We start from the raw sequence: 12,449 nt of genomic DNA, 5'->3' as shown, positions 1-12,449 counted from the left end.
CATATACATATACATATATATATATATGAGTTTATTTGGAAGGTCTCCTTTTTTTTACATTTTGTATACTGTCACACAGTACTTCAAGATAATGTGGCTCATATAAAGTTTAATGATTTAACTTCAGAGGTATTACATCCAAATTATACATTAGAAGTTGTACATAACAACTTGTACTTAAAAATGTGGGACGGTCAAGGATTGCTAGATATTTGGGAAAAATCGTCAGTATGAAAGACAGACCAAACCAGCAGAGAAAGAGATCTCAGAGAAACAAAGATAATTCCAGATGCTGAAGTAAATTTCCAAAGAACGTTTTTACAATTTTGTTATAAAAAACTGACAACAAAATGCTTTAAATAGAAAGTTTTTCAATGAAGTTAAAGAATCTATCAGAAAGTAGAACAAAACATTAAAGAGGTGGATCATATAAAAGATAAGGTATAAAAATCAGAAAATAAATATAGGAGATCCAACATTTACCTGATAGTCGTAACAGGAAGAAAGAACAGAAAATGGGAAGATTTTATCAAATTTTCCAGAGGAAGGACTTCAGCTTTTAAAATAAAATTGCCCATCAGTTGGGGAAGAGATTGTATATCCAGATCCAGGAAAAAGTCCTGATACTGAAAATCTTCCTTCGTAGGTGGAGGGCTGGGAAAGATCTAAGAAAGAGGCTGGCCACTGCAATCTGATGATTAATGGAGTTTTTTCAAGGGCAACTTACATAGGAGGTGGGTTTTGGGCAGCTAGAAGACAATATGTTTGGCAGGTGCCAAAGAATTATAAAGGGTAAAGGAGGGATACCCATGGGTACTAGTATATGAATACTACCAGGTACGGGAAATGACTTTGCATGCTTGACAAGGTCAGGTCAACTGCCTGTTATAGGAATCAGCACATAGTAGGAGGCAGGGGAGGATTACTGATTTAAGTCAGAATGAACATCAATATGATCAGCCAGTCTCTAGGTGGGGTTTGCCGGAAGCAATCTCTCCCAGGTCCAGCTCTTGAGTCAGGCGTCAGTCACATCTTGGAACAGTCTCTCCTCAGGAGTAAACACAAGGCCCATAATCAAGAAACTCGAGGGAGAATTTTAAAAGCTTCAGGCGGTTTAGGGGTGGGAGGCCAGGGTGGGGGAGATCGTATATAAAGGTTTAGGAATTAAAATAGCTTCTTTGGACTTCAAATTCAACACTGGATAGCAGAAGCTGGAAGATAATAAAGGAAAGCCTTCAAATTGAGAGGAAATTTATTCCGAGATGAACTTAAAAATGTGGGGTTGGAGTAAAAATGTTTTCAGACATTCCAAATCTCAAAATGGATATCCCACACATGTTAGAAAGATACTGGTGGATATGTTATTCCGAGATAAGATGATAAACTAAAGAAAAGAAAGATATAGCACACAATGAGTTTTAACCAGGATGGGTGAAAAGAATCCCCAGGATAGAGGTAAAGGGAAGTTTCTGGATGCATCCAGTCATGCAGCAGGCCTAGAAATCAGCCAACTCACATTAGAAAAGGAAAGGAGAACAAGAATCAAGGAGGAAGGTCTTTCTTCAATAATAATATGGGAGTAATAATTTACCTGCTCATTTGATCATGTGAAAAATATCATTTAGCAGGGCTTTATATTACATGGAAGAGTTCCTGAATAGTTATTAATAGGTGTAAAGACAACTAAGCAAATAAAAAAAGAGGCAGTTATTAACTTTCTAAAAGATAAAACTTAAACAGGAAAATAAATGTTTTATTTATATAGGCCAGGAAACAGCATCTTGCCTTCCTGCTGCCCACCTACACTCTAATATCTGTTCACTACTTAGTAGCTTTGTCTCAATGTGAGCACACACTGTAATAACGTGCAGAGAAAGAGCATCTTATGCTCTGGTTTCTAAATTTCCATTTGGAAGTGACACAAGTACTGCTCATATTTATTGGTCAAAGTACGTCATACCTGACTTCAAAGTGGGAGAGAGGGTCAGGGGAATACATTCCTACCAAGTGCCTGCACAGAAAGCTGGATGTGTATGAAGTGTTCTAGTGACTACCACTTCGTTCAACAGTGGGGAGTCATAAAATATTTAGAATACTAACAAATTTTGCTTTAATTATATTATAACTAGAGGCCTGGTGCACGAAATTTGTGCAGGGGGTGGGATTCCTCAACCCGGCCTGCACCCTCTCCAATCCAGGACCCCTAGGGGGGAATGTCCAACTGCCGGTTTAGGATTGGACATCCCTCTCAAAATCTGGGACCGCTGACTCCTAACCGCTCCCCTGCTGGCCTGATTGCCCCTAACTGCCTCTGCCTCGGCCCCCGCCACCGTTTCTTTGTCAGGAAGGAGGACCGGATTGGCCTGATTGCCCCTAAGTGCCTCTGCCTCGGCCCCCGCCACTGTTTCTTTGTCAGGAAGGAGGACCGGACGACCAGAAGATGTCCGGTCGACCCGGTCTAATTAGCATATTATCCTTTTATTAGTATAGATGATATGGAAAGGAGGAATAGGTAGTGGGGTGGCCAAACTACCACCTATCCCATTAGACAATTATAAAATTTATAAGCAAAAAATACATATTTAAAAACTTGGAGATGAATACCAAGGAAAACATCTATAGAGTTAAAATTGGCTTGCCTTTTAGGGTAGGACTAGAGGTAAGAAGGTTTAGGCAGGGAACTGCAGTTTTTCATTGTAAGCTTTTGTATATTACTTTACTATGATGAAAAATAGAAGAAAAAGTCTGCTAATACCCATAATTATAAGGTGGTTGTGAGAATTAAATGGGATCACATGTACACATATAATAACAGCCAAGAGAAGAAGGCCTGAGTCATTGCTTGGGCAGATGTTTGCTCTCTTTCCTATTCCTGTTAAGTTGTGAGCCTCTCCTCAAATCTCAGAGTGCCTACTCTGGGGTTTAGTATAGCACTGCTTTCAATGTGTAAGGGTGAAGGTAGGGAGTAGATGCTCTTTGTAGGGTGCAGTAAACCCCCACATATGAACTTCTAATTTTCAGAGTTCAAGTGCCACTCAAAGCCTTAGGCTTGAGTAGCTACCCTGGGGATTATGAGAAATGAATACCACTTGCTTTTGGATTCCAATGGCAGATATGTACAAGTTGAAATTAATTTGAATTTATTTGCTCTGTTATTTTCTTCCTAGGATGGACCAGAGATTTGTTTTATGAAGGGTGCTTATGAACAGGTGATTAAGTATTGTACTACATACCTTAGCAAAGGACAGACTTTAACACTCACCCAGCAGCAGAGAGATCGGTCCCAACAGGAGAAGGCACGAATGGGCTCAGCAGGGCTAAGAGGTAAGGTTGCCTCAGCATCGTCCCCATGGGTGGAAAGGTAATGCTTTCTGTTCAATGCAGATAAATTCATGCTTCACACCTGAGCTGTATAGCTCTAGTCCAGGCTTCGTAGAACCCTGCCATTTCTGAAGTGTTATGTTTTGCTTGTCTAATTGACCCCCCAAAAATGGAAAAATGGGAATATAGCAAAATATGAAATTTTACAGACCTGCAGTGATGTATGAGTAGGTGATAAAAATTTTATTTTTATAATAGTTTATTGATTGAGAGACAGGGGAAAAGAGGGGGAGAGAGAGAAAAACATCCAATGTGAGAAGAAATCATCTATTGGCTGTCTCCTGCACACCCCCTACAGGGGATTGAGCCCACAACCCGGATATGTGTCCTTGTCCTAGAATTGAACCGTTAATCTCCCAGTGCATAGGACGATGCCCAGCCAACTGAGCCATACGGGCCAGGGCAGAAATTTTATTGTAAACAAGTTTTTCTTGTGAGGAAGGAGAGGGATGGAGGTAAAGTGATGTTACTCCTTCTTTATTTCATTAATTTGACAGTCTTATTTGTTAATAGATCTAAAATACTTTCCTAAATATTGAAGTCTTAAGCCTCTAATTTGCTCTTTAAGCTGAGGCGATTGCTTACTTGTTCCTCATCTGCTTTATTCCTTTGGCATTTACCAGTGAAGTATAGAAGTGCCCAGATTCTGTTTGTGTTGCTGACTAAACATGATGGGGTGAGAGCATCTGCTGTGCACACACACCTCAGGCCACTTCTCTTAGGGACATTGTGTATGATTCAAGAGGCAGGGGTTGGGGCCATACCTGGTTTTTACCTTCTGAATAGTCATCTGGCTTGTGGCTAATCATATATATATATACACACACACACATATATATATATATGTAGTGTCAAGGAAATTGGAAGAGTTGGCTTCTTTAATGTTATTATTTTTACAAAACGAAGTCAAACACTACAATTTCTGGGAGAAAGAAACAAGTTATGTAAAAAATCTTCATCTCACGGTTCACTTAAGCAAGGGCTTTTTGTGGCTATACAACATTTATATAGGTTTATAGGACTTTCTGATTTACATGTTTAGAAAGGTATTCTTGTGGTTTTATTTGAGGGCACAGTTTTGTTATCTTAGCAGCTTACAACAGAGGGTTTCAAAATTGGCTGGGATTTAGAGACACAGGAAGTCTTAAAGGTTTGGTATGTGCTTCCTGTTTTCCTTAATTTTTGGAACAGGGGTTTCACATTTTTAAAATTCTGACTCTTCTCATCTGGAGGAATGTGGAGGTTTTGTTGTGTGTTTGCTGTTGTAATATTGTGAAATAGATCAGAGTTGGTAGAAGACAAAGTCTTTGTTTCATGGGGCTTTAGAAAACACTCTGGTCATTTTTCTCTTGCATCTTGTCTTCTCCACTTCTGCTTGTGCTCCATCTTCCTCTTCCCCCTGAAAGTACCGTAATGAATAATAGAAAGATTTTAAATTTAACTTTATATATACTTATGTTGCATCTTATAAAACTTAAGTTTTTTAAAGTAATATTCATAATTTTGAAATTAGAGTATGTTTGTTTTTATATTTTATTTGGGGACCTTCTACATGAAAAAGGTCTACCTACCCTGTCCCAAACAGTAACAGTAGATCTTCATTTGTTCTAAAGAAGCAAACAGATAAATATAGGATATAAGCTCTAGGCTAATATCACCCCTCCATTGAGAGTGCCAAGAGCTGATCTCCCTTTTTGACGCCAACTGATGCTGTCCCCTTCTGTTACTATCTGCCTCTATTCCAACACTAGGGACTGTCAAGGTGAATTCATATGCCGAACTATTTATGTAGCTGTGGGGCCCACATCTTACACTGGAAAAATAGAAGTTATTTGCCTTTACAGTTGGTTTTCTTAATATATCTAATCCTCCATGCTTCTGTTTGAATAAGAATGGATACTTCCTGTAATCTTGCTGGGACTTTCAGATTCCCCATGAGATACATATGTTTAGTTTGTGTGCTTTTATTGTGTTTTCTGTGGTAAATTCTTTAGTCTAATAATATCCCAGGTTGAGACACATCCATTGGTTCATAGGTAGTAAAGTGAGGTTCCAGAATTCTGAGAATAAGCTAAATGATATTTGGAAACGAACAGTACTTTATACTACATCTTAAGTGCCCAAGGATGACAGAAAGCTAACTATAAATAATTTTAGGGTGGTGTTATTTATATACTCTTAAATTACCAGAGTTGCAAATAAGAAATACCTGTTAATGTTATAGAATGAAAGAATCTAAACTATTGTTGATGATAGTGGTTTTATAATCACTTTATAGTTAACTTTACCTCCCAGGGTTTATCATGTATGAAATTGTTACATATTGTGTCTAATTAACTAATATAGTGACCTCTTCAAGCTATTGAATTGTTACACAGACCTATAAATTGGAAAGCTGAAGATAACATTAGTAGAAGCCACCTTCAAAGGTGTCTGTTTAAAATTGACTTTAAAGCCCAACAAACCTATAGTTTCTCCAAATAATTAATTGAAGTTGCCAAAGAGCCAATAGTGTATGTTGAAAGGAGCTGGATATGGTTACTATGTAAAAAGATTTTTTATTTGCTCCTCATTTGCCTTCCCTTCTTATTCCTTTTAATTTTTAGTAACTTAAAGCAACCTTATATCTAGAACCATTAAACTATATTGTCTTACCACATGATAATTTTAGTTTTTAAAGATTGTATAGCCCTACCCGGTTTGGCTCAGTGGATAGAGTGTTGGCCTGTGAACTGAAGGGTGCTGAGTTCAATTCCAGTCAAGGGCACATGCCCGGGTTGCAGGCTCAATCCCCAGTGGGAGGTGTGTAGGAGGCAACCAATCAATGATTCTCTCTCATCACTGATGTTTCTATCTCTCTCTCCCTCTCCTTTCCTCTCTGAAATCAATAAAAATATTTTTTTAACAAAAGATTATATAATAACTACAATGACATTATAGTCTTAAGTGATTTATTTGAGAAGTGTTACTGCCTCCAGCTTTTGTCAAGTAAATTCTTTTATTTTTGTGACTCACATTTTCTTGTTTGGATTTTATTATTATTTCCTAAGTTCTTGCTTTAGCTTCTGGTCCTGAACTGGGACAACTGACATTTCTTGGCCTGGTGGGAATCATTGATCCTCCTAGAACTGGTGTGAAAGAAGCTGTTACAACACTCATCGCCTCAGGAGTATCGATAAAAATGATTACGGGAGACTCACAGGAGACTGCAGTTGCAATCGGTATAACTAGGCTGCTTCCTTTTGTTTTTGATAGTTTTTTTAAAAATTATTACAGTACATAGTTTTGTGAACCATTAGACATGAAATGTGTTTACATAATAAAATTGACTCTTGTTTGCTCATACTCTATATAAAATTGTGGCCAAACTTATTTTAGTTTAAAAAATAATACCTATCCACTATGCTGATGGATAAAAGCATAAATGTGAAAGGAAACATGAAATTTAGTTTTTCCTTTTGACTGAGTATTTTCAAAGCAGACCTGTACGTACCTACTTTGAAAGAAAATAGCTATATTTATGATTCTGTTGTTTCATCATATATATGACTGTTTTCTTTGAATGCCTTTTATGATTACTTTAAGAAGTAAAAGGGGGGGGAAATGGACATGGAAGTTAATCTCCCAGAACCAATAAACTATAGTTCTTACTGATAAATTTAAGCAGTTTGCAAAAGTCCATTAATTCTGATTTTATTAAAAGGGAGAGAGATTGGGACAGAAGTTTCACACTTTATGTTATCTAAGAAGGATGTCATCAGAAATGTAACATGGTTGGGAAAATTATACTTAGAAAAATTTGCAATTTTTATTTTCATTTACATGCAACTACATGATTACCACAGATTCACCACCATTTTATTTGATTTTGTTTACTTAAAATGCACTCTGATCTTCATTAAAATGGAGATGCTGAGCAAAACTTCATTGGCCGTGTTTCACTTCTTAGGTTCGATAGATTAAATTGTGAAAACTATTTACTCTCAAATTTAAACAAAAATAAGAGTCAAACAGAAAACCTCAGACTTTTAAAATTCAGATAGGTTTGTCTTACCAGTAGTTGTCTTACGATCCCTTGATATAGAGGCATTTTATACTTAAAAGGAAACGGATAACAATTATTATTAACTGAGCATTATGTTTACCCTGTCAAACAAAACCAATTTGGTTAATTATGTTTTCTCTCTATTTTACTTTAGCTAGTCGTTTGGGATTGTGTTCCAAAACTTCTCAGTCAGTCTCAGGAGAAGAAATAGATGCAATGGATGTCCAGCAGCTTTCACAAGTACTACCAAAGGTATGTCTAAACTAAAGCCTTTTTAGACAAAAGGCCTTATTCTAAGTGTTACCATTTCTACTACTATGAAAACCAAACTGTTTATTTCAGAACAGTTGGGATATTACTACCAAATTTGTTGTTCTAAATCATGAAATGAAATCTTATCATTGAAATCAGTTCTGTCATTGAGAGTATTTGTGATGTGATCATTATAACTATTATTACTAGTGGCCCAGTGCATGGATTCATGCACATTGAAAGGAAATTAATTAGAAGAAAGGTTCGTGCGGTAATTACGTTACTGCAAAAAATTACATGTCAAAATAGTATATATAATATAGTATTATAAAATCGAAACACGCATGCCATTGGCACCAGCGAGAGCTTTATGTGTATCGTGCATGCACGAGTCAATATTTATTTTTAAATTGCCATTGTGCATCATATATACCGGCAGGTTGGTCGGACGGATTTATGGTCACTCACTTAGCCATACACACACACACACACACACACACACACACACACTAGAGGCCCAGTGCATGAAATTTGTGCACTTGGGGGGGTGCTCCCTCAGCCCGACCTGCACTTTCTCGCAGTCCAGGAGCCTTCGGGCCTAAGCCATCAGTTGGACATCCTTAGCACTGCCGTGGAGGCAGGAGAGGCTCCCGCCACCGCCGCTGCGCTCGCCAACCGTTAGCCCAGCTCAGAGCTTCTGGCTGAGTCGCGCTCCCCCTGTGGGAGTGCACTGATCACCAGGAGGCAGCTCCTGCGTTGAGCATCTGCCCCCCTGGTGGTCAGTGCGTGTCATAGAGACCGGTCTTTCCATCGTTCGGTCGATTTGCATATTAGCCTTTTATAATATAGGATATTGCAAATTTATTAACTTTTGCAAGAACCAAGTTTCGCCTGAGGAAAATACTGTAAAAATTAGCAATGGTTGTATAAAATACAAAGTGGAGAGAGAGACCATTACTTGATGTTTTTTATCCTTTTCTATTTTAATTGTAGCATGATATGTGATGTTTTTAAAAAATTAAAATATCATCTACATAGAGTGAAATTCACCCATTTTAAAGCAGTCTTCTAAGTTTTGACATTTGGTTTCGTTACTACCACCACAATCAAGATCTAGTTCAGTTCCATCATACCCCCAAATTTTCTTGTGCCTTTTTAAAATCAGCTCCGCCCTCTACTTCCAGAATGTGGCAACCACTGGTTTGTTTTCTGTCCCTATAGTTTTGCTTTTTTCAGAATGTTCTAAAAATGGAATCATGTATCTGTTTCTTTCATTTAGCACATGCATTTGAGATTTATCTATGTTGGTTGTGTGGATGTGTGTGGTAGTAGTTCTTTTTTTGTTTGCTGACTAGTATTCCACGGTATGGGTATATGTTACCTATTCACTAGTTTAAAGACATTTGAATTTCCAGTTGTCAATTATGAATAAACTACTATAAATATTTATGTATAAGTTCTTGCATGAAAATAAGACACTAAAAATAAGGACCCATGAAAAGAGAAAATTCCTCTTGCAAGTTGTTTCTGAAAATGCATGGCCTTTTCCCCTTCCCTTTAATGATTTTTATCTTTTCCTACCATATTATTCGCTGAACGTTCTCCTTTTCTGACAAAGTTCTACTCCTTTCCCACTGTCCTTTTACCATATACTGTTGTCCTCATCCTATCATCTCCCCTCCTGCTCCCAAACTACAGTGATTTATTGGGTGCTTGCCTTTAATCAGTATATTCCCTTTTTCTAGGTAGAGAAACAGACATAAATGTGAAAACATTGTTAATAGATGAAATTCACTTACCCTCAAGTCTAATCTTATTTCTTTGATATTGTGATATAGTTTAATTTTTACTCATTTCTAAGTGTTTTTTTAATATCTAATTTCTTTAGGCCATAATTTTATGTTCATTAAATTTCAATATTTTTACTTAGCTAAAAAGATTAACCTGCTCATCCTGGTGCTTTAAAAACAAATTTTACTCTGTGTTATGTACCACTTGCAAACCACCAAGGGAGTCTTCAGCTTTGCAGTAGTAAAAGCAGTGAAAGAAAGGATGTTGCCTGGAGACAGATACTGGATGGTGGAATTTGGGAAATGCTCATCTGATTTTTTCTTTGAAGTAGGGAACAAGGTTGTCAGCTGAAAGTGAGGTTGGAGAAAAGGATCAGAAGTATGAGGAGAGGAAACTAGTATGAATGAATTTTCTAGGAGAGTGGGAAAGAGAATGGTGTGGTATGGGGATATTAAAATCACCAGGATTGGGAAGTTTTGTTGGAGAGAGTGACAGTAAGGCAGAAGTTAAAATCTTTGTGAAATGGGGAGTGACCTCTCTGGAGCAGTGAATGCTTGCAGTTAGAGGGAAGTATAGTCTCATGTAACCTTCAAAACAGGCTTCATGAATAAAGAAGGGAGAATGGAGGACACCTACCCCTCTCCAGGATATCCTGGTTGTACTATTTGAGAGGACTATAGAGATGGCCCATATTTTATGGAAAAATTAGAGCAATGTGGAAAAGGAAAGTATTTAGGGGATTTTGTCAATGACTGATGACTGACTTTGGGGCACAGTGAAAGGGTTTTAGAAGACAGGAGATGGGGTCAGAAAAAGGGATTAAATATATGGTTTGGAGAGATAAGATCATGTAAGTAGAGATATAGTGGAAGAGATCCTCATGAATTAGTCCAAATAAAAGAGAATGAGTAGACACTGGACACTTAAAAAAAGGGGTTGGGGGGCTTTATAGACATGAAGAAGTAGCTGTTCTTTTTTTTATGTATTTTATTGATTTTTTACAGAGAGGAAGGGAGAGGGATAGAGAGTTAGAAATACTGATGAGAGAGAAACATCGATCAGCTGCCTCCTGCACACCCTCTACTGGGGATGTGCCCGCAACCAAGGTACACGCCCTTGACCGGAATCAAACCTGGGACCCTTCAGTCCGCAGGCCGAAGCTCTATTCACTGAGCCAAACCAGTTAGGGCGAAGTAGCTGTTCTTTATCTGTCCTGAAGACAGAACAAGGGAAGAGGCCATTCTAGTTGTATGCTGGTGTTAGAGGAAAGGTAGAAGAGAGTTTTCCCTTTCTTTGTCTCTGAGACATTTCAAGAGTAAGGCTGTTTTCTCTCCAGAGATTGTGTATTTCCTGTGGTACCTTTGGTAAATTTTGAAATGAGCATGTCAAATGAGTGTCATAACAAGCATGTCATATTACTTATGTTTGATCTCTGTGCCAAATTAAATATAGTTTACATTGATTTTTAAAAATCATTGTTAATTAGAAGCATATGAGTTATTCTGATGTTTCTTAACATTGAAGATTTTTAATGTTTTTTGTAATTTAACAGGTTGCAGTATTTTACAGAGCTAGTCCAAGGCACAAGATGAAAATTATTAAGGTGGGTCTCTAAGAATCCAATTGTTTAAGTTTTATATCCAAAATGCTACTTCTTGTCTTAAATTATTTTTGCCTTACTAGGAGTATTTGATAGAATATTAAAGTCAGAAGTACTATAAAACAAAACAGGTGATTTTTTTTTTAGAACCTGAAATAGAATTTAGTTAGCAAAGGAAGATGTAGAAGAAAACTTGAATGAGATGTCTGCAAACTAACTTTAAGCAATTGAACAATGTAGAAGTCTGTTCTGGTAGTCAGTGCACATCATAGCAACCAGTTGTTCGCTATTCTGTCAATTTACATGTTAGCCTTTTATTATATAGAATTTACTAGAGGCCCGGTGCACGAAATTCGTGCATGGGTGTGGTCCCTAGGCCTGGCCAGTGATTGGAGCCAATCAAGTTCCCTACCTCTCCACCACCTCCTTTTCTTGCCACCCACGCACTGCCACCGTGCAGTCCCCACCTCCCCCTCTCCTCCTCTCACCACCTGCGTCCACCGCCACCTACCCCTGGTCCCGATCGGGGCCTGCTCACCAGGGTGAGAGACTGGGAGGTTGGCCGGCAGGCCCTGATCAGGCGATGGGGGCCTGCTGGCTGGTGGGAGGGGACGGGGGAAGTTGGCTGGCCGGCCCTGCCCTCAATCGGGGTGGGGGGGCTGATTGGGGGCAGGGCTGGCCGGGGGGAGGGGCCGCGGGAGGTTTGGGGTCTGATCAGGGCCCCATATGCGCCAGTTGTCCACTGCAGTGCACATCATAGCGACTGGTCGTTCCGTTATTTCGGTCGCTTGGCTTTTATATATATAGATTTTAAATATGTTTTTATTGATTTCAGAGAGGAAGGGAGAGGGAGAGATAGAAACATCAATGATGAGAGGGAATCATTGATTGACTGCCTCCTGCACGCCCCTTACTAGGGATCAAGCCTGCAACCATAGCATGTGCTCTTGACCAGAATCAAACCCAGGACCCTTCAGTCTGCAGGCTGATGCTCTATCCACTGAGCCAAACTGGCTAGGGTGTTGACTTAAATTATTAATCACTGTAGCCTTCTATTGTATTAGTTCAGAGTTTCTTAACCTTAGCACTATTGACGTTTTGGACTGTATGATGCTTTGTTGTGAGGGGCCGTCCTGTGTATTGTAGGATGTTTAGCAGCATCCCTGACCCCTACCCTCTAGGTGCGAGGAGCATGATCCTCCAAATCATGACAATAAAAAATGTCTGCAGACATTGCCAGATGTTCCCTGGAAGGAAAAATTGTCCTTAAGAACCACTGTGTAATTGGCTCTAGATCAGACTTTAGACATACAGTTCTTACACAGTGGGAATATTAATAGAAATGTGTGTTGTTTTTTTTAAACAGAAGTGTGTGAGGCA

The 12,449-nt window shown here is 38.6% G+C and overlaps 1 protein-coding gene across 7 annotated transcripts in view; it reads left to right on the top strand.

Moving 5' to 3' along the window:
- Window positions 1-12,449, top strand: part of ATP2C1 (ATPase, Ca++ transporting, type 2C, member 1) — a 124,241-nt gene that overhangs the window by 84,931 nt on the left and 26,861 nt on the right. For all 7 annotated transcript variants that reach the window (XM_005863590.2, XM_005863592.2, XM_014537536.1 and 4 more), the window contains 4 exons: window positions 3,168-3,324; window positions 6,432-6,602; window positions 7,581-7,678; window positions 11,022-11,072. In XM_005863590.2, the coding sequence (XP_005863652.1) occupies window positions 3,168-3,324; window positions 6,432-6,602; window positions 7,581-7,678; window positions 11,022-11,072 (477 nt within the window). The remainder of the gene's footprint in view (window positions 1-3,167; window positions 3,325-6,431; window positions 6,603-7,580; window positions 7,679-11,021; window positions 11,073-12,449) is intronic.

This window comes from Myotis brandtii, unplaced genomic scaffold (genome assembly GCF_000412655.1).
Source record: "Myotis brandtii unplaced genomic scaffold, ASM41265v1 scaffold18, whole genome shotgun sequence".
NCBI classification, from domain to species: Eukaryota; Metazoa; Chordata; class Mammalia; order Chiroptera; family Vespertilionidae; genus Myotis; species Myotis brandtii.
The sequence above is the reverse complement of the archived record's forward strand: the minus strand, read 5'-3'. Positions and strand labels throughout refer to the sequence as shown.